General features: G+C 45.1%; 1 protein-coding gene across 2 annotated transcripts in view; it reads left to right on the top strand.

Annotated features, from left to right (window-relative positions):
• The window catches only part of TCERG1L (transcription elongation regulator 1 like), a 58,702-nt gene extending 48,177 nt beyond the window's left edge, over window positions 1-10,525 (top strand). The window contains exons 9-14 of one of the 2 annotated variants that reach the window (XM_032695272.1): window positions 293-362; window positions 2,788-2,922; window position 3,303; window positions 5,882-5,971; window positions 8,011-8,129; window positions 9,573-10,525. In XM_032695272.1, coding sequence (XP_032551163.1) covers window positions 293-362; window positions 2,788-2,922; window position 3,303; window positions 5,882-5,971; window positions 8,011-8,129; window positions 9,573-9,729 — 572 coding nt within the window. In that variant the 3' untranslated portion in view covers window positions 9,730-10,525. The remainder of the gene's footprint in view (window positions 1-292; window positions 363-2,787; window positions 2,923-3,302; window positions 3,304-5,881; window positions 5,972-8,010; window positions 8,130-9,572) is intronic. The other variant, XR_004358332.1, reaches the window with a different exon arrangement.
• Window positions 10,526-25,415: the final 14,890 nt, after the last annotated feature.

Genomic DNA, 25,415 nt, shown 5'->3' with positions numbered 1-25,415 from the left:
CTTTGCAGTTGCATTTTTAAGGGAAGGGAGGAGGGAGGATCAGGTGAAACAATAACAAGATTGAAACCAATAATGTCATGAATGAAAAATGAGTGATTTTGCTGAATGAATGAAAATGGTCAGTTTATTGCTGTCCCTTTCCTTTGGTTGAAGCAATTCTGGGGATCTGATGAAATACGTAGTATATTTTTAAACACTCTGAGCAGCAAAGACAAGGAGTGAAAGCTCAACTGGAGGAATTTGTATTCCCATTTCTCTGGTTCCAGTCTAATAATGATTTCTCTATTTTTAGCAGACAAGTGTGTTAGTTCTTGCCCAGGGGATGAAAACGATGATCTCAACATCAAAACTAAGAGAAATAAGTAAGTTCTAAAGTTTGCTTGTCTGTATGTAATGGTGGGAAGGGAATGTTTGGTATGATGGAGGGCAAAGAAAACACAGTTTTTCTGTGTGGATAACTGCACCACTAAATTATAGGAGTCATTCTGTGGGTATCCAGTCCTCATCAGACTCTAGGTCTCTCTGTAATCTCTGTTTCCCATGGACACCATCCATTTTTGTCTGAGTAGCTTTTCCTTTAAAATGGTTAAACAAAAGACTGCAAGGATATTTCAAGTTATTTCAAAGACATTGGATAAAACCTTTGTCTCTATTGAAGTGAAGCAGAGTTTTTTCCCCTGGCCTTAGGTTTCCAGGCTCAGAAGTAGCCTGCGGTGTTGCTGTTATTGACCTTTATTACCATTTGTGTTTCAAATTCTCATGAAATAACAATTGAAGAAGCAATTTTGAGACATTCAGGCTTCCAAGATCCATGGCCTGTGTCCTTCTGAGCAGGCAGTCATGGAGTTTGATGTGCAGATTGTTGTATATTTGCTAAATTAAATTTTTTATTGTCTTTTTTTTGGCATGATAAAAAAAATCAGTGTGATTCACAGCATCATTTTCACATGTGTAAGGGCTGAAGGACAGAGGAGCCTTCCTGGTGTTTGGTTGGGGGAGCAATGGGATGTACTTCCCTCAGTTTTGGCTGGACAAAGCTCTTTGTGTGTAGTAGAAATTGGATTGGGCCTTTCATGGGTGATGTCACCAAATGTAATTTGCTATTTTGATATCACACTCATTGTCATTATGTGAAGGGCACCAGTGTGGTCTGTCTCAGCTCACTGGTGATGCTGCACCGTTTTGGGATGAATGTCAAGTGAAATGTAATTGTTTGAAGGAGGATAATGGGCCAGAGCTCAAGTTACACAATGATCAAATTCCTCTGATTGGAAGTAAACCAAATTGTTCTCTTGTTGAAATTTCAAACTAAGTAATATCCCGTAGTGGTGAAAGTTGCATCAATAGAAAATGCAGTCATGTTTAGTAGGAGGCTAAAAATCAAATCACCTTCCTTGAATTACCCTCACTTGAACCTTGTGATCATTTAAAGATTCCTGGTCTTTCCAGAAAGAGCCTGAATTTGTGCTGAACTTAATTATAGAGTCATAGAACAGTTTGGGTTGGAAGGGACCTTAAAGCCCATCCAGTCCCACTCCCTGACATGGGCAGGGACACCTTCCACTAGCCCAGGTTGCTCCAAGCCCTGTCCAGCCTGGCCTTGGACACTTCCAGGGATGGGGCAGCCACAGCTTCTCTGGACAACCTGTGCCAGGGCCTCCCCACCCTCACAGCCAACAATTGCTTCCCCATATCCCATCTAACCCTGCCCTCTGGCAGTGGGAAGCCATTCCCCCTTGTCCTATCCCTCCAGGACCTTGTCCCAAGTCCCTCTCCAGCTCTCCTGGAGCCCCTTTATGCACTGGAAGGGGCTCTCAGGTCTCCTTGGAGCCTTCTCTTCTCCAGGTGAACACCCCCAGCTCTCCCTACCTGTCTCCAGAGCAGAGGGGCTCCAGCCCTTGGAGCATCTCTGTGGTCTCCTCTAGACTTGTTCCAGCAGCTCCACATCCTTGGGGGTCCTTTGGGGATCCCAGGGCTGGATGCTCCAGGAGGGGATATTTATCCTGTGTGAAACAGCTCAGCTCCAGTCATGACACTGGTTATATTGGGCTGCACCTGAGGGACCATCACTCACAGGGTGCTGTGACTTTACATTTAAACCTGAAGATCCTGGAGGTCTTTTCCAACTGTAATGATTCTGTGATTCCATGATGAACTGTCCCTCCCAGCAGAGAGCCCTGTGGTGCTGCCCACCTGCTTTATCCAGGGATATTGTGGGCAAAGGCACTCGGATGTGATTTCTCAGGAACTCCTATTTATTCTAATCAGATGCAATCTTGGAAAAGGCTGCCAGAATAAACACAGACCCTCTGGCAGGGTTTGTGAACTCGGGGTGTTCCTGAATTACTTCCCTTAGGAATGAGCTCCTGGGGTGCACAGGAACGTAAAATAAAGATGAGCATTAACTGTCAAGTTCCAGGCCACAAAAATAGAGGGGGAAAAAGAATAAACCAAGATGAGTCTTTTTGGTCCTTCAAAGTCTGTACTCCTTGACAAAGTTTATTTAAAGCTGTCACTTTGCTGTAGCTGGAATTATCGTGTATATTTGGCTGCTGAGTCCCTCTGATGTCCCTGACGGACCATCCTTCCTCATAAGGAGCTGCCAGAGGTCCCTCACAGGTCCCCCAAAGCCCAGGGTTTAATAACCAGCTGCAGGCTGGGGGAACTTCTCATCCATCAGCGTCTGCTCCCAGTGGCTCCCGGATCCTCAAGGATGTTTTGGGAAGGATTAAAATCCCCTCCCAGGCTCACAATTGCTGAACTCTTTTCTGTCTTACCTTGTTAAAGAACAGAAGATTCCCAAGCTGCTGGCCTGGAGAGGGCTGGAGTGGAGGAGAGGAATGAGGAGACATCTGCCCCCCAGATCACCCCTCCCCTGGAGGAGCGAATCACCCACTTCCGAGACATGCTGCTGAGAGGGGGGTAAGGAACTTGCTCCATTCCTGACATCCCATCTCTCAACCAGGGCATCAGCCACGGTGATGCGGGAGTCATTTCATGACTATGGCTCAGCAGCCGAGTGGAGAATTGGTGAGAGGGAGTTTCTGTCCATGACCATGTTGGTTTGGGACACTTTCTGTGCCTTTTCTCCCGCTGCCAACACTGCCATGCAGAACTGAAGCCCTTCCAAAGAAATTCCTGGAGACAGACCCACAGATAACCAAGGGCAGCAGCTCTTCCAGCACAGAGCAGTGGCTCAGCAGATCATGGGGACTGTGGCCATGCACCATCCCAAAGAGCAAATGATGTGTCTTGTACATCACCTGGAAGGCTTGTCCTGGAAAGGGCTTTGCTTTTTTTAGTGTTCATCACCACAAATTCCAGTGATTCCAGCAGACTGAAGTCAAGTTCACTTACTGCCCATCCAAAATGATAGAATCATGGAATTACAGACTGGTTTGGGTGGGAAGGGAACATACAGCTCATCCAGTCCCACCCATGCCATGAGCAGGGACACTTTCTACTATCTCAGGTTTTTCCAAGCCCTGTCCAACCTGGCCTTGGACACTTCCAGGGATGGGGCAGCCACAGCTTCTCTGGGCAACCTGTGCCAGGGCCTCACCACCCTCTCAGCCCAGAATTCCTTCCCAATATCCTATCTAACCCTGCCCTCTGGCAGTATAAAGCCATTAATGCTCATCCAGATCCCTAGGAAAGGCTGTTCTGGAGATGTTCCAGATGAGGCTGAGCTGCAGAAACATGGGATGCTCAGGGATGAACAGGGACAAGGAAGATTTATAATGAGCAGTGTGTACAGTTTTTCTCCCTCCCTCTAACACTCTGCAATCTGTGTTCTCTAAAGATAACTCAATATGTGTTCTATAAAGATAATGTCATTTCTGTAACAAAATAAAACCCAAGGTGTCTGTTGTTAGGCAGTAAAGCCTATAAAATTTATCCCTGGTAATCAGCAGCTTTAAAGGTGCATAATTAGAGCTTCAGCAGCTCAGCAGTAAATTATCTCCACGCCAGCCCTGCTTTATTAATGCATTTTGTTATTTATGCATAAAAATGCAGAAGAGCCATAAATGAACCCTGGTCGAGACTTCTGTTGGCACAGTTTAAGTTGGGGGTTAATAAGTCAGTATTTGGAAGTATTAGGGGTGTTCTAAGGTATAGGATCCTCAAGTGTTTCTGTGTAGGAGTCAGATTTGCTCATAAAACTAAGAAATTTGGGAATTTTACTGTTTTGCTTTGCTATGATTTAAAAATGTGGAGATAAGGGAGGATTTGGCTTTTGCCCTGAGCGATTTTTAAATGTCCAGATGAGACCTGGGTCAGCACCAGCTGCTTGGCATCACTTGAGACACAGGGAGGGCATTAGTGCTGCTTTAATCTGATTATTTAATGACCATCTCCTGCCATTTTCTCCTCATGTTGTTGTTTCTCAAGGAATTACTTGATGGCATTGCAAAGAGCTGAACCAGATGGAGTTTGCCAGGGTAGTTCTGCATCTTCCTACATAAATTATGTCAACAGAAGAATATTTATTGTAACATTTCAAAAATAGATGGAATTTTTGGTGCTGCTCCAAGACAAAGGCGCTATTTATTCTGAAGTCTGGGGCAAGTTTTTCTGTGTAAAAAATGTAATCCCTGGTACACTCTTGGAAGTTGAAAAGTTTACACAAAATCTTGAGAAAATTTAAGCTTCTTTCTGGCTCCCTCCCAGCCCCAGCCTCAAAATATCTGTGTTCTACAGCGTTCCTAGGAAAGTCTTCTCCATGCTGGGATTTTGGCAGCAAAACAAGGCTTTTTGAAGGAGTCCATGCAGTAGTTTTTCCTCAAGATTTTACCTTCCTAATACTGGGGAGAAAGCGGGGGTTGGGTTGTCCTAAACCCCACCTTCCCGTCTCAAAGTCTGAGCTTAACTGGCTTTCAGTTTGAGGTGGGTTTTGTGCTGGGAACAAAGCCAATGTCCACGAGAGTATAAAAGACACCCTGAAAAGGGGATTTCTGCTGCTGAGCCTTTTGAAGGGGGGACTCCCAAATCTCAGGGCATGGTGGGCACAGGGAGGGGACCTCAGGAAAGGAGATGTTGGGAGGAGATGGCCTTGAATCCCTAAAAGGAGCTTGAACTTTGAATATTACAATCTCTGACCACTCTTAAGAGGAAAATAAGTCTGTTTAAACCCATTTTGCTTCATCAAACCTTTCCTGTTCAAGTGTTAATTACTCTATTTAATTATACTTCACATACTTAATTTTGTTAAAAGAGTTTACTCCGCTTTGTAATTAGATGGAGTGATTAGAATATTTTATGTTCCTCCAGATTTTTCTGTAGCAAGTAATTCCCAGTGATGTTCTGTAGCAAATAATACCCAAGGTCCTGAAATAGTGAAAGATGTCCCTGCCCATGGCGGTGGATGGAACTGGGTGAGCTTTAAGGTCCCTTCCAACCCAAACCATTCCATGATTCCATGACTTTGTGAAGATGGAAGAACCTCTGTGGGATGTGATCTCATCTCCTGTAATTGCAGGGATATGGTGCTTTGAAGATGTTCACTGGTGGTTCCTGAGTCTGTGCCTCAGTTGGGTCACAATTTCAGTTTTGGAGTTAAAGCTGAGATAATTCCTTTGACGGAATTGATTTTTCTGTTGCTGAATCAGGATCATAACATGGAATTTTCCTTTTTGCTACAGATTTCTTTCCACCAAAATTGTGGAAGGAGCATCTCCCAGCTCCTCACTGAGATATCCTACAGAAAGTCAGTGGTGTGGGGGTGACCAGAGTATTGCCAAAATCATTAAAATTCCCCTTCCAGCCGCTCTGACATGTCCTCCCGAGGGCTCATTAGCTCCTCTTTGACTTTACCTTGGAACATTTGCTTCTTCCACATCCTATTAAAATTCCTTAGTGCAACTCTTGGTGTGCTTTGCAGGTTTCAGCATTTTCTACATGGGAGAAGGAATTACACAAAATAGTGTTTGACCCCCGGTACCTCCTGCTGAACTCAGAGGAGCGGAAACAGGTGAGTGTTTCCCTGGCTCCTGATTGGCCTCAAACATCACCCAAATTAACTGGTATACCAGAGGAATTACCTTGGGAGGGTAAAAATTGCATAAAATTAATATTTCTTTGTGCAATCTCCTGGTTTAGGCTCAGCTCACTGGGGTATGATGCTCCTCAGGCATAGATTGGGATTGTTGGGGTGTCCTGCACAGGGCCTAGAGTTGGACTTGGATGGTCCTTGTAGGTCCCTTCCAACTTAGGATATTCCATGTTTTAAAGTGTTGTCTCCTTGGAGAAGGAAGTGGTACAGGGAGGTTTGAACACAAGGCAAGCTCTGGTCTCTTGGGTTGTAGGAACAACTCCTGAGCCTGGGAAACTGGGCTGGAAAGAAGGAAATGGCCATAAGGCAATGTTCCTACCCTGAATTATTTAAATATTGAAGAGAGACTGCTTCATTTTTATTTTTAGTACATTTTCTAGGAGTTTGGCAGGATTTACTGCTGGATTTGACAATAACTGGGCACAGCCCTGTGTTGTGCTGGTGCCTGTTAGAAGGGTTGGGTTTTCCTGGTGATGCAAAGGGATGTGGATGTTTAGCTTCCTTGATAATGTGGGTGTTATTTATCACAGGGGATCCAAAAGTCTGCAGGTTAGTCTAAAAAATTTAGGAGAGATGCAAGGATGTTGCAGAGAAGGTGAAGACTTCTGTCCTGTAGTTATTGCTCTTCCTTAGAAGTCTTTTATCATCCTGGAAAAGGAAGAATGTGGAATATGGAATTGTCCATTTTTTTAAATGAACACGATGGAAAAATGGACTTATTCCTATTCCATATTGTCCCCTGGTTCTCCAGAGAGCTTCCTGTAGATATTTACTGAGGGACTGGGCACATTTACTGGCTTGGTGACTGTGGCCTCAAGAGCAACTGTTGCAGGCTTTGGGGATGATGGAAATTCAGTGAGAGGGGGAAAGTGGCTCAAAATGAAAGGGGGGAGGGAGGGAAGGATAGAATAAGGGAGAGAGGAGGTAAAGGGATGAAGGAAGGAAGGAAAGGAAAGCAAAACCAGTGTTACCTGTTAGTTCTATTTTTTCCATCTTTACTGAACTTACTCAATTGCATTTAGATTTCCTTGAGGTTCTTTTTAGTAATTTTTTCATGGCCATCTTTTAATATTTACTTTTCCAGTGCTACTCCTTCCCTTTTCCACATTCCTCCTAAATCCCACCTGTAGTTTGGTTACTTCAGCTTTCCTGGGATGTAGATTTACACCTGAGCATCCTGGTGCTGGGGAGGGAGCTTGTGGTGATATCATGGATTTCATGTTTAATGTGTGTCATTTGTGGTGAGAAGGATGTTGACTATGGAAAACTCAGGGAATTCTGAGGAGCAGCTCCTTTTGTTGAACAGCTTAGTGTGTTACAGTGTTTAGAACATGAAACCAGCCAGGGTTTGGGGATTAAAAATGGGATTAAAGTAGTTGGCAGAATTTTGTAACATAGTGAGCTCCTTAAGTCCCTTTCAAGACACCAAAAGTCCTCATGTTGTGTGTCCTGCCACCTGCTTTGCTGCCAAATACTATTAGAGGAAGGTTGTTGCTCATTCCAAAGATGTTAAAGCTTTTGGGTGCATGAGGATCATGTGTAAACTCATGGTGTTTGAAAGATCTTCAGGGTTTTTTGGGGATAACGTACAGAATTGCTGTTTGGTATATAGACATTTTCAGGAATTCCAGCCAGCTGGGAATGATGCAAGATTCAAACTGAAGGCCTGCAGGCAGTTGGACAGCGGACAAAAGTAATGCTGGAGGCATGAAAATGCAAGCAAGGCACTGGAGTTGGGAGATTTTGATTTATGTTGCATTTGATGTTTGGATGGAGATGTTATCTCTCTAAACTGTGCCTTTTCCCAGCTCCTTCCTTTGTGGGAATGCACAGTCAGTGCTGCAGGAACCTCAGGCAGATAAGAACTGCAGTCCCTGGGCTTGGCAGCTCTTGGGCCAGGCCCCAACACCACAAAGGCTTCATTAATAACTCTGTGTCTTCTTCCCTTTCTTGGCAAGATCTTTGAGCAGTTTGTCAAGACCCGGATCAGAGAGGAGTACAAAGAGAAGAAAAACAAACTGTTGTTGGCCAAAGAAGAATTCAAAAAGCTTCTTGAAGAATCCAAGTTGTCACCAAGGTGGGCATTGCCTTAGGAAGGCTTGGGGAGATAAGATTTCTCATTTAGGCTGAGCTTTTCAGTCCAGAGTGCTGGAACACTGAGCTTAACTCTTTGTAACAAGCTCTTCCAATGCTATGCTGATGTTTCTTCCCTAATATTTTATTATATTTCCTTTAATTGCTGGGAGAGGGAACGTTCCCTCTCTCTCCCTCTCATTCAGAATGTGTAATATTTTGCATAACATATATATTTTATATTTATGTATATGCTTTGATTGTAGAACACACACATACATATTAATGACGTAAAATCAGTCCCTGAATGTTAAATCTCATTTATATTACACATACAGGTGGAACTAGTCATAAACTGTATTTAGGTTTGGTTTTTGATGGAAGAGAAATATAATTTAACAAATTTTCTGTTAATGCCATGTCATTAAATTAGTGCAAAGTGTCCCTACCCATGGCAGGGGGTTGGAACAAGATGATCTCTAAGGTCTCTCCCAACCCAAACCATTGTTTAATTCTATGAGTAATATAAAATAAAGTGCCCAATGTGTAATTTGTTTTTTTACATTGTTTTTCAAGTGACGGATCAAAATCTAGCAGATGTATAGCAAATGCAGTGCTTAGGGCAGTGCTTTCTTATTTGTAAATTATATGAAAATAAGTGTTTATATATTATAAATATATAGTTGGAAGCAATAAATTAATGTTTTCTCTACTAAAATATGCAAGTATTTAATTATACAGCACAACCTGCCAAGACATGTAGATACAAACAGCACGTGGGGCTGGATGGAGATAATAATAATTATTATTATTATTATAAGAAGGATTTTGCAACAAAACTGGGAATATTCTGGGGGTAATGTAGCACTTAAAAGCTGGTTCCAGCAATGATATTTCCAGCCTGCAAGGGAAAAACTGTCCTGGCCTACAGGACAGGGAACATTTAACCTGTGAATGGTTTTGACACAGCAGGAAGGACACTTGTTTCCCTGCAATAGTCTCTGGCTTGGTTTAGGTACACAATGAGATAAATAAAACACAAATCTTTCCTATAAAAAGAAAACATCACGTTGGGAGTGCAGCCTGAAAGGAAATTAAGGGAGAAAATGTTGCTAGAAGAGTGTAATGTAAAATATCCAGTATAAAATAAAAAATCCCCCATCGCTGGTTTGTGAATGACATGTTAGTGATTCAGCAATGTCCATAGTGCCAGCTATCACCCCATTTTTCCATAAAAAGTGGACCTTAGCTATTGCAGGGAGGCCTGTGTGTCCAAAGGTTCCGTGGTTCTGGCATTGTCCTGCTTTCCTTCAGCATTATATTCCTGCCAGATATTCCCAGAACACTCCTCGTTTTTGGTGTCTGTGTGAACAACCGAGATCCAGGTCAAAGAGCCTGAGAATGGCTTGGCCAAGTCCCAGCTCTAAAATGTCTCTGTTTCCTGCAGGACAACATTTAAGGAATTTGCAGAGAAACATGGCCGAGACCAGCGGTTCCGCCTCGTCCAGAAGAAGAAGGACCAGGAGCACTTTTTCAATCAGTTCATACTTATTCTTAAAAAGAGGGACAAAGAAAACAGGATAAGGCTACGGAAAATGAGATAAGAACTCCTGAAACTGGCAATAAAGACACGAGTGAGCCGAGGCTGTGACTGCGGGGAGGAATTTGAAGGAGAAGGAGTTCAAGGTTCAATGTTCAACAGCACGACAGCGAGTGGGTTTCCCAGGGAAAAACTTGCTCTAAACAGAGTTTCTTGACCATCTCTGGGATTTGTGAAGGCTGTTCTGCAGGAATCTAAAGGATATTTTGTTCTCAAAGAATTAATGTTTCATATTGAAGCTCTCTTTTGTACAACATCCAGAGTTTGATGCATTTCTAATTGCCATGATATGTCAATCCCTTAATTGTTTTAATTATGCAAATTACTTGTAATATACACAAATTATGAATCCAGTGCAGGTTTATAATTAAGCAGAAGCAGATGCCATCCATAACCATCCCAAGGTATTTTCATCGTTTAGGGGAATTATCTCAAGCGACCTTTTGGCAACTTTCTGCATTCCAGTGTGTGGAGGTCTGGTGGTCACAGGAATCCATTCCCCGCTGCTCATATGTCTCTGTCCAGTCCTCTGAGTAGTAGTAATCAGATATTAATTGTTAATATTGGTGAAGAGTGTGAAAATCTTGGCATATGTCCCGTAGGAAAACTCTCTCAGAACTTCCCACCCCCTGTGACTGGTGCTCCAGGCGGGTGAGAGCGACACTTCTCCCTCAACGTCCCCAAACCCAAGTTTTGTAAAGCCATCCCAGTCTGGGTTCTGTTACTGTCTGTGAAAAGTCTGCATGAGATTTTTCTCATCATATTTGTATAAATAAATATTTAACTTTTTTAATTAATAAGTATGTTAAGCCAATTTTTAGAGGGGTTTAAGTTTCAGGACTGTTTGAATAGTTTCTTTGCCAGAGCTCAAGGAGTGTTTGGTGGGATTGTTGGGGCTGTGTGGGGCCAGAAACTGGACAAGGGATCCTTGTGGGTCCCTTCCAACTCAGGATATTCTGTGTTTCTAGGAAATAATGGGTAAAATCTTGTGGTTTTCACTGTAGAGATGGAAAACCAGAGGAGTGGGAGGAGCCCCACTCATGATTCATGTGCAAATTCCACTGGGATCCATCAGAGTTCTGAGGATATTGGGAGCAAAAGAGTCACTCTGGCTACACAGATAAGATTCATGGCTGGGTTAAACCAGCACAGCCCGGCTGGGCATCAGCGTATCTCTGCCTTTGTGCTGCTTCAAAGACACTCTCTCTGTGATCATCACTTTCTTCTCAGTTGACCCAGTCCATAGATTTTTGCTTGCTTGAAGTGAGGGTGATGTTTTCTCCAACTAACAGGAATTATTCTTTATGTGTGTGCTACATATTTTTATAATTAGGGAGATATAGGATATTTTCTAATGCCTTGGAAAATTGAACTCTGAATAATTCAAAGAGTGCCAGGACAAGGGGGAATGGCTTCCCACTGCCAGGGGGCAGGGTTAGGCGGGATATTGAGAAGAAATGTTTGTCTAGGTCCTGATTTCCTCGCTTCCCGTTGGAGTCTCCAGTTGTTCTGTGTTTTCCTTTGCTTGCTCCATGATTTCCCATCCAGATGGATCTTCTGGATGTTCTTCTACCCAGGTAAGTGCCTTTGGGGGGGTTGGATATCTGCTCTTTTTCAATTTTAGAGTTGGAAAAGTTTGGAGCGTTTAGTGGTTCTGACGGTCTCCGGCTCAACCAACGACCCTGAAAACTTCCCAGGACACGTAGAGCAGATTTACTTATAGTTGGTTGGATCCTTGGGAAGGAGAATGAACTGGAGCTGAGCATAAGGTGCATTTCCAGAGGGAGCTCTGCTTTTGGCTTCCCTATGAACAAGACTCTAGAAATTAAGGATGTTGTAATTCAAACTAAATTAAGGTGGAAGGGGCTGCCAGAGGCTGGAGCTTGTTGTGTTTTGGCCTCACATGCCAATAAAATCCTAATAATCACTTTGTTTGAATAACTCTGTTTGAAGAGCAATTTGTGTGTTTGCATCCTTAGCAGGATTATGTTTGGCTGAAAACAAGATACATAGGAGGAAAAATCAAAGGTGAAAATGTTGAGGTTTTTTCTTTAGCAAAAGTGCAAAATACTCAGTAAATAAATTCTGAACAGTGTGGGAAATATGAAGATACACAAAAGATGATTGTTGGGAGGTTTGGATGAGTTTTGGATGGTTTTTTTTTCTCTGCTTTTTGGCCTCCTAACAAGGCTAGAGATTTTTGGGTGAATGTTTAGTAGTTCAGCAACAGTTAAAGCCATTTTGTTGCTCTCTCCTAAATACTTTGCGACTCTGCTTTTTTTAAACTTCTCCATATTTTGATTTCTTTGCCTGGGTTTACTTTGGTAAATATTCCTTTCATCCCATTCCTCTGGGAGCAGGTTTTTGTATTGCTGTGATCATTGTTGGGAGAGCTAATCTTGAGCCTAAATGAAGAGAAGTCAGAGCAATGAAAACAAATGATGGCAACGTTCCCAGGAGACTTGGAATTGACTTTTCTGGATTCACAACGAGATGCTTTGGGTTTGCTTCTGTGAGCAATTCAACTTGATTTATCCCTCCAAGCACCAATGAAATCTCCATATATTGTATTTCTCCAGCCCTGGTGGAGACACCCAGAATTGGTGTCTCTCCACTTGCTTTTCCTGATGAATTCACCCCTGGCAGGTTTGCTCATGTTGTATCTTGAGGGGTTTTCATGGTTTTCTTCCATCTCCTTGTCTTGAGGTTGTTGTTTTTAAAGCCTTTGGGAAGGAAAACAGGACAGCAACTGGAAATGCAGAAACAATGGTTTCTCTTGGACAGGGAACTGAGTTTCATCCCTTTCAACAGAGGGGCATCTGGAGATGACTTGGAGTAATTTGCTTTTGAAGAGTTTGTGAGAAGTTCCTCTAAAATGGTAAACTGGGCACTTGGTGTAGCCCTAGAAATGCTTTAGAGTTTGTCAAACTTGCTGTAAATTGGACTTTATTTTCCTCAGGCATCCTGTGCTGGACATGAGGGGGGAGCTCACAACTCATTTCTGATCCAGCCGTACCTGGGTTTTCCACCAGGTTTAGCTTTGGGCAGAAAAATTAGGGATATTTTTTGTTTGTTTTTATAAACTGCAGTCAGGGAGCTGGTCCTGTCTTCTCATCTTCCCTGAAGACCACTAACCATCCTCTTTTCTCTCTTCCTGTTAACAGAACTGCATAATTTGCCAATATTTAAATCAGAATGATTTTCAATATAAATATCACAAAGTCTTCTGTTGATTATTTTTGAGTTACTGTCTGGTAAAAATAAAGGTACTGATAAAAAAAGGGCAAAAAAATCTTTGCCAATTCCCTGAACGCTCTCTGAACACCTCCCCTTCTTTCTGAACTTGTTATTTATCTGTAGAGAAAAAAAAAAATCCTATTCTTGGGAGTTCTTGTTCTTGCCTGAGATGCAGACCTCAGGTAGCTTTTCAGTGGAATTGGAGTCTCCAGTTCTACTGCACATAGGAGTTTCTGAGCTGTAAGGACCGGTGCAAGCCTTTCTAAATTAATTTTTTCACATTTACCTGTTGGAATCGATTCTGCTTTGGCCATCCTTGGTTTTGAACCAATGAAACCAGACAAAATGCCCAGAGCAGCTGTCACTGTCCCATCCCTGGAAGTGTCCAGGGCCAGGTTGGAGCAACCTGGTCTAGTGGAAGGTGTCCCTGCCCATGGCAGGGTGTGGGACTGGATGAGCTTTAAGGTCCCTTCCAACCAAACCAGTCTGGTATTCTTAGATCAGGCTTTACCCAATGAAACAAAATGTCATTTTAATATATTTCCCATTTTTTCTACTTTGAAGAGAAAACCTTTCCCTGGAATCACAGGAAAGCAGTGCTTCTGTTTGGAACAGAAACTGAAAAACAAGAATATATTTAACTTTAAAGAGCATTTTTAATAAAGACCTTCTCCTTCTGAGAAGGCTATGATTTTAAGCACGGGAGGCTGAGACTTTCAAGGCTTGTGTTTTGTTTGTATTAAAAATAATTTTTCCCTCAGATGTGATGTTTTTCCTCCTAAAAGAATAAAATATTGATTTAATAATTCAAACCCAGTAAACTTGAGGTTGATCTGTCTGGATCTTCCACACAGATCTTACGAATTACCACTGTATGTTTTTATTTTTAAACAAAAGTTGCTCATGTGTTCTCAGAAATATCCAGAGTAGCTGTGATGTTCCAAAACCAGGGGAAATCCTCTTCCTTGCAGCACCTGATGGCGATTTCAGAGTGAGGAGAGCTCAGAGTGGGGGAACAGGGAAAAAGACATGGAGGGAGCTGTGCCAAAACTTATCTATGGTTAAAGGAAATAAGTCTGGGTGTTTTGTGGTGGAGTCCCATCCCTGGAGGGGTTTAAAAGCCATGTTGGATGTGGCACTTGGGGACATGGGTCAGCGGTGGCCTTGGCAGTGCTGGGAATGATTGTGCTCGTTCTCAGAGGACTTTTCCAGCCTCAGGTATCTGCAATTCTTTGATTCTAAGCAGACATTACTCTCAGCCCTGGCAATCTCCATGTGCTGTTCTGGCCTCAAAGCAGTTGCTTAAAAGGGATGCTGTAACTTTTTTCCCTTGGGATAATTCCCATCCCAAGACTTCCAGGATGTGCTGGTTCATGGCTGTAGGTGTTGGGGAGCTGCTCTGTGCTTCCCTTTGCAAGGTAACATGGATGCTCAGCAAGTCTGAATTCACCCCTGAGCCTTTCCACTGATCTCCGGTGGCTTTGGAGTGGGATCTGCTCACATGGAGCACATTCCATGGGCTCAGCTGTGGAACACCCCACTCCATGTAGGTGAGGACACATATGGAGTGCAGGCACTGGGGCTGCTGCTCCTGCAGCCACTGCTGGGCTTCTCACCTGAGAACCTGCAGCACCTTAGTGCTGCTGACCTAAAATTAAGTTAATTCCTTTGTATTCCAGCTACTGGTGGGTGTTGGTTGAGTCAGAAATGAATGACTCTTGTAATGAGCAATGAAAAGTCTCAGCAAAGCAGCACTGATGGTCTCTCTGCTCTGATGATGAGAGCAGAGAAGCATAGTCGAAGTACTGATGGAAGCTTTGCCTTTTCACTAGTTGAAAATGGGTAAACCATTTCCAACCTCTGCCACTGCTCCGTCTTACTGGAGTCTCTGTAGCTGCCATGAACAAGGAGAGTTTGCTCCATGTCAGCTCCTGGAATTGCTACACCAAAAGCTCTATTGCCCTGGGATGGCTTGGGGAAAGCAGAGCCCTGAGCTGCTTAAAAATGAAAGGATTTGCTTTTGGCAATTTAAAAAAAAAATCTATTTTGACTTTTCATTTAAAAAACAAAGCAAACTACAAATTCCAATGTGGAAACGATGAGCAGGAATATCCTGCTCATGGCTTCCATGTAATGCATGGGTCAGGTTTGTTCTGTAAATTATTTTGTTTATCCCACCTGGAACCCTGTGTCCAGAACCAGGACCCCAACAGCAGAAGGACATGGAGCAAGTCCAGAGTAGGCCATGAGATGCTCCAAGGGCTGGAGTCCCTCTGCTCTGGAGCCAGACTGGGAGAGCTGGGGGTGTTCACCTGGAGAAGAGAAGGCTCCAGGGAGACTTCAGACCCCTTTCCAGTGACTAAAGGGGCTCCAGGAGAGCTGGAGAGGGACTTTGGGCAAGGTCCTGGAGGGACAGGACAAGGGGGAATGGCTTCCCACTGCCAGAGGGCAGGGTTAGATGGGATATGGAGAAGGAATTCTTGGCTGTGAGGGTGGTGAGGCCCTGGCACAGGTTGCCCAGAGAAGCTGTGGCTGCCCCATCCCTGGAAGTGTCCAGGGCCTGGTTGGATGGGGTTTGGAGCAACCTGGGCTAGTGGAAGGTATCCCTGCTGTGGCAGGGGGTGGAATGAGATGGGCTTTTAGGATCTGTTCTGACTCAAACCATTCTGAGATTCATGTTTGCCTTATGGATCTTCTCCAAGGCATTCCAGGTGGATTTCAAAGCCTCCCAGTGTTGTTTCCGCATCTGTTTTACAGCAGCACATTCATTTAATTGTGGGCAGGAAAATGTTAAAAGGAAAAGGAAAAATGAGCCCCTGCAGAAGCCTCTTGATCCTGTGGATTTCCTGGGTCTCCCAGTGAGACACCAAAGCCACGCAACAAAAAAGGAATTTTCTGGGGATCTGCTTTATCCAGGAGCATGGCCCCAGCTCTTTCCAAAGGTACCTTTTGCTCACACAGCTCTCTGAGCCTGCGCCTAAGGCAGTCCAGTGTGGAATATTGCCATTAAAAGAAGGGATTGTCCTTTACAGCAGGAGGGTGTGTCCCCCCATGCTCATCATGGAGGTCCTCTGCACTGTGAATGGGGAGTTCTGTGTTTGTTGTTCTCCAAAGTGAAGGTTGGGAAGTGAAAAGGCAGTATTTTCCTCTCAGTTTTGCTGCTCTCTTTAAGTATTCCACACTTGTCCTCTGCCAGGAGAAAAGTTTTGCCACAGGGGAGATCCTGGGGAAAAGCAAAACAAAAAAAGCTGTGAGATTGTTTACTTTATACCTTGGGAATTATGACATAAATTATGCAGAATGCAAAGAGAAAGTTGAAACGAGTTCAGGAGGAGGATTGGTGGGTTTCCATCCCAGCTCCAGTTTATCCATCCTTGTCCTGGATACAAAGAGACACCACAAACCTGGTTCATTCTCAGAGACAGGATCCTCCCAGAGCTGGTCTCACATTCCTCAGGGATTCGGGCAGGAATTCTCTCTGCAGGAAAAATATGTGTTTCTAGCTCTCTGTCCATATTTCTGGCTGCCTTTAATCCTGGTTGTTGGGCTGGCACTGAGAGAAGAAGGAGTTTATTTCCCCTGGCAGAGTTTCAGCTCTTTCTTGGGCTGTATAAGTAGCTTGTGATTGTCTTTCCATGATAAACCTTCGTGGTGATAAACCCTCTGTGTTCCCCAGCTGAAGTCTGGTAGTGTTGGACAGGATAAGGTGTTTTCTTTAATATACTTATTTTGAAGCAGCAGACAGGATGATGAGTGTTCCTACACTGGACTGTCTGAAACCCCCGGGGAGACAAGGCATGATATTCCTAATCCCATCTCTTTTCTCCCAGTGCCTCTTTGATGTGTATTTAGCAGCCTGGCTCCCAACAATGGGACAAATGGGCAAAAATCAATGTATTCCTTGAGTGGGGCATGTTGTGGGATCAGCCCTAGTGCAGGTGGGGACTGAGGGCTCCTATATGAGCATCCTGAGGGCTGCCAGGGGAACCTGCTGCACGAAGCTGATTTCAGACCAAGGGAATCAGAAACATTGCTTTTCAGTCCAGGCAGCTCCAGTCTGATTCCCAATTAAATAAAAAGACAGCCAAGTAAAACAAAACAAACTGGATAACCCATCCTGGATGATGCCCTTGATAATTCCAATCACAGAGATGCAAACCTGTGGTGAAGCTGATGGTTGGGTGGCTTGTAATAATTTAGCTCCCTCTGACAGAAGCAGATGGTTTTGCACATGGGTTTTATTTCTGTTTCTATAAACAAACATTTATTCTGCCTGCTATGCTAAATATATATATTTTATTGAATGGTCTTTGCTGCTGCTGTGAGTAACAGCAATTATCCCATCCATGTGTTGGGTTTACAGCCAGAGTCTGGCACCTACTTTACAGCAAATGAATATGTGAGAGATATATCATAGAAATATATGAATATAGTGACATCACTTCAAAATTTTAAAAATAATAATGAATTGAGCCACCTTTAGTTGATGCTCTACAGCCAGAATAATTCCCAAAGCAGCCTCACGTGTCTCGTGTGCTGCTGCGGGTCGAATCAATGGAATATGAAACAGCTCCACTTCTTCCTTGGACCTCTCACATGCCTCTTTTAATAAGAAAATAGACAATATGCTTTCACATTGCATCTTCCCAGCATTCCATGGAAATGTTTCAGTTAATGAAGATGCTCTTCTCTTCCATGGAGACAGAAACTGAGCTAACGAGGGGTTGGGAGAGGAGAAGGGGCTTGACTGTGCTGAGCCTGAGGGACAGGGAGATGCTGGAGATAGGGCTTCAACAGCACTGAAAAACAAGGAAAACTCCAGATAATGGAAAAGGTAATGGAGGATTGTGGGTCCCCCAGCCACTCACTCAAGATGTGTGGGCTTGGTCCTGGCTTTGCTGCTCCCCACAGCAGACAGGAACATGGAGCAGGGAGTGGCACCACCTGAGCTACCTTTTTACTAAGGCAGTGGCTGGAGGCAATTCAAACTCATTAAGAAATAACCCCTTTCCCCACACAGATGCTTTTCCCTCTCTGGAGGCTGTGGCTCAGTTTGCCAGAGTTTGGAATTGCTGGATGTGCTGCCTGTTGAGCCCGTGGGAGCAAAGACTTCCTTTTTTTTTTTTTTCTGCTGTAGCCACTGGGCTGCACACCAATATTTTGCCCAGGAACACGCAAATTTCCCAAGTTTTACTCTGGGCAGAATTTTTTGTCTTTAAGCAAATTATCTCATGAACCAGCACATCCAGTGACATGACCCAGAGAGCAGCTGAAGTTGTGTCAGGGCAGGTTTAGGTTGGATCTCAGGAAAAGGTTCTTTCCCCAGAGGGTGGTTGGGCACTGAACAGGCTCCCCAGGGCAGTGATCACAGCCTCAAGGCTGCCAGAGCTCAAGGAGCGTTTGGACAACACTCTCAGGGACGGGGTGGGATTGTTGGGGTGTTCTGGGCAGGGCCAGGAGTTGGACTGGATGATCCTTGTGGGTCCCTTCCAACTCAGGAGATTCTATGATTCTGTCATCATTTGGTAGCACCCTCACAGAGCCCATAACACTGAGCACAGCCCCAGGTGAGGAGCTGGGCCGTGCCCTACCCATAGAATTGCACATTCCTTGTGAACCTGGGTACTGGCAGGGGTGGCAGGCAGGGCTCCAGCGTGTGCTCTCCCCCCTGAGCTGGTTTATCTCCCCACAGCAGGCAGCAGCAGAGGAGTTACAAGCCCTTGATGGTGGAAAAAGTTTGTGCTGGGCTCTGCTGGCCCAGTTGCTGTGATGGAACAGTCACAACCACATGTCAACATTCCCATCCTCGGGAACAGCAGGTATGAAACCACCCAGTTCAGTCTGATCTCCTGCTGGGCCCAGGCTGATGTAAAAGTGCTTTGCAATCCACCTGCAACACATTAGCTGTGGTATAGCCCTGTCAGAGCACAGCACTGGGAATGAATGCTAACAAATTGGAAATCATTCCGTGTTATGGGTATCAGCAGGAAAAATGATATTGCCTCTGCTACCTCCTCTGCTCCCTCTCCACTCATAGTGCTCTGGGACTTGCAGCAGGAAAAAATAGCAGGAACACAGGGCAGGGGCAGAGTCCCCAGCCCTGGAGGGGTCTAAAAAATGTGGATATGGCACTTGGGGATGCGGGTTAGTGGTGGCCTTGCAGTACTGGGGAATGGTTGGGTTGGATGGGCTCAGATGGCTTTTCCAAATGATTCTGTGATCCCTGCTGCTCTGAACCCACTGCAGGCATTGGCTGGGCAGTTTTACCTTTCAGTCCCCTGTGCCCACACTGCCCCAAACACCAGATACCCCCAGTAAATATGTCATTCAATTTAAACTCTGGAGCTGAATTTTTGATTGGTGTGGGACTGGCTGTTGCTGGAGGCTGGGGGGGGTCCTGTTCTCACTGTGCTAAGGCACCTGGTTGCTCTGCCATGATCCATCCCGAGCTCCCATTGTTCCACAGCTCAGATGAAACCCATTACCACACAGGGAATGTGACAGCATTGAACAGCAAATAACAGGGAGAGGGAAAATAGCCCTGAGTGTTTGTGGTCCAGCCCTTTGCACAAATCCTGCTGGGATGGGATTATCCTCGACTCGACTTTCCTGGTCCTTTGTATGCTGTCAGCAGACGTCCTTCCAAACTCCATCTCCTGTTTTTCTCTCTAATTCCTGAACTTGATTATCTGCTCTCCCCTGTGTTTAAACCAGTTTTGGTTCATTTACTTCACACTTATCTTTTTCAAAAACTGCCTGTGTTTACACTCTAACTCGTTTAACTTTTGTTTTGCTGCCTCCCACCACAATTACGTTATAACTGATAATTTATGCTTGGGGGATCAAAAAAAGGGATATTTTGTTCCAAATCTGCCTGGCTATTTAGCAAAGCTTCCTCCTTCCAATGTGGGCTCCACCACTGGAACAGCTCTTGCAGAACTGCCTGGACACACCCGCTCAGGTGAGACCCCACCTACAGAGCTGCCTCCAGCTCTGGGGCACAGAACAAGAAGGACATGGAGCTGCTGGAGCGAGTCCAGGAGAGGCACCAGGATGATCAGAGGGATGGAGCAGCTCTGCTGTGAGTAAAGGCTGAGGGAATTGGGATGGAGAGAGACTATTTACGAGGGCCTGGAGGGACAGGACAAGGGGGAATGGCTTCCCACTGCCAGAGGGCAGGGATAGATGGGATATTGGGAAGAAATCCTTCCCGGTGAGGGTGGTGAGGCCCTGGCACAGGTTGCCCAGAGAAAATGGGGCTGCCCCATCCCTGAAAGTGTCCAAGGCCAGACTGGATAGGGCTTGGAGCAACCTGGGCTAGTGGAAGGAGTCCCTGCCTGTGGCAGGGGGTGGGACTGGATGATCTTTAAGGTCCCTTCCAACCCCAATCATTCTGGGATTCTGCCCCACATTTGCCCAGTGCAGCAGCCCCCGTGAGCAGACAATGGTCTTGAGGAGCCCATTTCACACATAACACCCACTGCCAAGGGAATTGTGGGAAATCCCCATAAACAGGGATAACAAAACAGATGAGTGATTTAGGGTAAATATAAATTTCTCATCTCCCAGATTCACTAGGCAGCCCAGTGTCCTTATCCACATGGATAATCAACATTTCCAACAGCTCCTTGTTCCCTTCATCTCCTGATAGAAAGGGAAGCATTCAATTAGCAAACAGAGGCTTTAAAAGGGTGATTAACCAGAGCTCAGGAAATAATAAACCCATTTAATTAGCAAGGTCTTTCTAGACTTGCCATTTAAACTACTTTTGTTCTTTGAGAGCAGGAGAGCTCTAGCCAAAAATGTCTCCCCATTGTGTTAACCAGGTCTGTGTTTCCCATATGCACATCTGGGACCTTCCAAAGTTGTCCTCTGGGACGTTTACAGTCAGTGGTGGGGTTTTGGCTGCCTGCCTTGGAAATGGTTAAATGCCAGACCAGAGGATGCTGGAGAAGGACATTAGAGGTACAAGGTAAATTAAATTTCGCCTTTAGATTCCTTTCCTGCAGCACTTCCAGAGCTGTTTTTCCCTGGCTGCTGCTGGGAGGGTGAGCACACAGCTGCTGCCACAGCCCTGTCCTACAGAACTGACACCTCATTTATCCCAGACAAGGAATTGCTGCCGTCACAGCCAATTAAGCAGGAGGTGAAGAGGGGGAGTGATGGAGATGAGCTGCTCCCCACAGCTGGTGCCTCTGCTCCTCTTCACACTCCCTCAGGGTGGGAATGATTCCAGGATTCCAGGAAAAAAGCCCCCTGGTTTTAAGGTGCTGCTTCTCATTTTGGTTGGACAGTGATTTCCAGTTGGAAATTTCAGTTTCCTTGTTCCTGACACAGTGAAAGGCTGAGCCAAGACCCTTCTCTTTGTTTATCCCTTGCCTGTCACCTTCTCTCATCTCTCTGAATTACTATTTTTCCTTCTTTCTATCCTACCATAAGTAGAAAGTCTCCTTGGCTTAGGTTTCCCATCTTGCCATGGAGGTTGGTGCCCCAAACTCCCACAGTGCCCCGTGGGACAAGAACCCTCACAGGCCAGGCAACAAGTGTTTTCCAACTTTGGGGTTTAGATTTGCCTCCCTCTCCTGTAATGTCCATTTTTATTGTCATTGTGCCGCTTGGAGAAGCAAAAATCTCCCTCACCCTCTGCATTGCTCCTGTCCAAGCTGCTCCTTCCCATCTGAGCTGGATCCCTGGAATCTTTTACTCCTGTGAGAGTTCTGTCAGGATAGAAGAATCTGTGAGGATTCTTCTATCCCTCTACAATACCTGAAGTGTGTATTAAGTGAAGCTCTTTTTCCTGCATCCCTCCTCCATAATCCTTTTCCCAAAATCTTGCTGTTCCTCCTAAAATACTCTTACTTTGCCTTTAGTACCAGTGATGTCCCAGCCAGAGGCACATCCTGATCCCCCCCAGCAATATCACTGTTCCCTCCCCTTGGTTTTGCAGATCCAGGTGTCCAACTTCCCTCTTTTTCTCTTGGTCAGCTCCAAACCTGACATTTGAAGCCTCGTGGTTCTGGTTAAACAGAGGGGTGAAGAAGGACGAGGCAAAGCGGCTCTGCCCAGCCTGGAGCTTAGGAGCTCTGCTCCCACCAAACCCTCCCCTGGGCCACCAGATTTTAAGGAGCTGCACCAAAGCCAAGCCTGAAGTCACCCAGCTCCAGGTGGGGATGAAAGGGGTATTTAAAACCTAAATTTTAACTGGTGGTACGTCCCTCTCCTTGCATTCCACTGGCTGTGGCAGTGAAGGGATCAAAGAGTCAGCCACCAGGACAGCACAGCCCCACTCTCTGGGGATTCTTCAGGTGACCTTTTGGTAAAGGTCATTTTACATCCAAACACAATTAACAGTGACTTTGCTGTTTAGGACTAGAAGAAATATCATTCTGTTATTGTTAATTTACATACCATATATGCCTAACTGTACATATAGAAAACTGTACAACTCTCCAGTTCTCAATTAACCCGGGCACTAATTCAACAACTCTGTGCACATTAATCTTTCTCACAGCCTGAAGAAGGAATGTTTAATCTTTGGTTGTAATGGAGTCTCCTGGCTGTTTCCCTCCTGCCCTTGCCCTGGGAATGCTGTGCTGTGAGGGCACTGGTGGCTGCTCAGCTCAGGGAAAATGCCAGATGCTGGGGACAGATCTGGTTGAAATATTGTGGCCTGGAGAAAGTTCTTGGCACCTCCAACACACGTGGCTGTGGGTGGAAAGCACAGTGTGGTTTGAGGGCATAGAAACGTGGAATTATGGAATGGTTTGGGTGGGAAGAGACCTTAAGTTCATCCAGTCCCACCCCCTGCCATGGGCAGGGACACCTTCCACTATCCCAGGTTGCTCCAAGCCCCGTCCAACCTGGCCGTGGGCACTTCAAGAATGTGGCAGCCTGGAATAATTTCCAGGTAGATTTCTTGCTCTTTCGGACAAATTGAAATGGAGTTTGTTTCAAAACAGAAAAACAGTTTTTCTCTGTAGCTGGTTAGAAAGTGTCAAGTTTGTGACCTAATGCACCCTCGGGGGGGCGTGACTGGAATGAGCAGGACATTTAGATGCAGGTGCTGGGAGAGGGACTCCTCACCCTGCCACAGAAATCAGAAGGCAGGGCCTGAGCTCACCCTGGGCTTGGGAGGGTTCAGAAGAGGTTTACAACACCAGCCTGTAGTCAAATGTCCTGCAGAAGCAGATCAAAGGAAATTGGATTTTGTTATCACTGAAAATTCTCATTTTTGCAAAGGAGTTTCATTGTAAAGACTTTTTTTTCTCAGTTGGAGAAAATATTCTTCCCTGGTGGACTGTGTGGCTAAGCCAGGTCCAGGAAGGGGAGCAGATTATGCTTTATGGAAGTAATTTCTTTAATCTTGTGGGTTGCTTGAAGACTTCAGACTCTGTTGTGAGGATCACAGAAAGCTGGTTTAGTAGCGCTGCTGTTGCTGATCTGGTTGGGCTTAGAGGATGTTTAATGGAAATCCCAGGAGCCCTTTCCTGGAGATCACATCTCCATTGTTAATCTTTTAATGTGGTTCAATGAGAAAAGAGAACAAGACTGGGCTTTTTTTTTGTACCAGGGTATTTGGGAGTCATTTCTTTGCCCTTTCCATGTACCAGCAAAGTCCCATAAAGCATCACCAGAGCACAGAGGATGGGCTTGACCTCCTTACTCTGCTCTCTTTCTCAATATCCACAGAGTTCCATCAGTTTTCCAGGACATTTAATTAGGAAAAACCCTCTGTTTCAGCTCCCAGCAGCACAGACACCTCCCAGTCCTGGTGTCCAGCTCCTTGGTGCTGCCAAGGGCAGCAGTGGGAGGTGCAGGGTCAGCACTGGGAGGTGCTCAGAGGTGCAGGTTTACCTCCTTTATTGTGGTGTTTGATATTTTGCTTCAATAAAAATGAAAATTCGTGGAAAAACCCTCAATTCCCTTCTAATTCCTGTGAGAAATGAAAAATTAAAACACAGTCCTTCCTCTTAAATCCAGAGCTCTCCATCCAACCTGGGAAGCACCCGTGATGGAAAGGCAGGAAGAAGTGAAGGACTTCCAGGAGACAGAGAAATGTTTCCCAGGGACAAATCCAGCTCCATCCCAGAGAAGCAAATTGTGAGGATTCAAAGCTTCCAGCTCACAGCTCATCCCCTGCCTTCAGCAAAGCAGCAGAAAGGGTCAAATGAAGGTAAGAAACATTTCTGTGTCTCTTCTAACTAATACCGAATAAATTGATTAACAAAGTGCTTTGCTCTGTGGTTGTGAACACACAGATATCTGATATTTCAGTGCATGTGTGCCCTAAAATTGATTTCAGATGGAAGGTCCCACATTCAGATATCTCTGTTAGTAAACTGATTAAGTGAATATGGTATCACAGACTGCTTTGGGATGGGAGAGACCTTAAAGCTCATCTTGTTTTACCCCCTGCCATGGGCAGGGACACCTTCCACTACCCCAGGTTACTCCAAGCCCTGTCCAATCTGGCCTTGGACACTTCCAGGGATGGGGCAGCCACAGCTTCTCTGGGCAACCTGTGCCATAAGTTATAAATGAAATATAATGAAATAAAAATCTATGAATTAGCAAATATGAAATAGATTTAAAACCAAAACTAAATAAAACAACAGCAAAAAAACCCCCAAACATTTCTGAGTTAAGTGAAATGTATGTATTTCCCTGAAGGGTCTGCAAGCAGTTTGGCAATAAAACTGATTATCTTGGAGGAGCAAATGAGTGTCAGCAAGGTCGTTGCTCCCATAGCTCAGCAGATTGTTTAATTGATCCCACAACTGATTGGTCTCAAAGGCAAGGCAGAACTGTGCCTTCCTTGCCCCTTTCCCTGTGTGCAGGGGGGCTTTGGGAGGCACAGACCCTCAGCTCCCTGTGGGCTGTGTCCCACGGCTATGGCCCTGTCCCACAGCTCCTGTGGCCTTCACTCCCCCATCATGCCAGTGAGAAGGGGGAAAGGGCCTGGAATTCCTGTGTAGGTTCCATTCCATTCAGTGAGGCATCACAGGTATCCACAGAGAATGGAATGGTTTTTAACGTGATTGGTGAGCTCTGAAACACAGACCCCTTGATCCTCTCCTTGGGGATACAGGGAAATGTACCTTGAAAGGATTAACTTCTCACACCCAGTGTGCTCACACTGAACCTGGGAAAGGCTCTGTGAAAAACACTCTGTGTCAGGATTTATTCCTCTGTTGTGGAAGCTGGGGTGTAATAAATCACCTGCAAACACTTGGGAGGGGGGAGGAAGGGAAAATACAGGAGGCAGAGGGACAGGTGTTGGGATTACTTGAGAACTGGAAAAGCTGAAAAAGAGATTTGTAAAACACTCTTTGTGTGCACACATGTGGCTGCATGTGACACATGGTATAATCATGGAAGGTGTTGGGTGGGAAGGGACCTTAAAGCCCACCCTGTCCCACCCCCTGCCACGGGCAGGGACACCTTCCACTAGCC

Source organism: Chiroxiphia lanceolata, chromosome 8 (assembly GCF_009829145.1).
Source record: "Chiroxiphia lanceolata isolate bChiLan1 chromosome 8, bChiLan1.pri, whole genome shotgun sequence".
In the NCBI taxonomy this organism is placed as follows: domain Eukaryota; kingdom Metazoa; phylum Chordata; class Aves; order Passeriformes; family Pipridae; genus Chiroxiphia; species Chiroxiphia lanceolata.
Note: the sequence above shows the minus strand (reverse complement) of the source record. Positions and strands in the feature narration are given on the sequence as shown.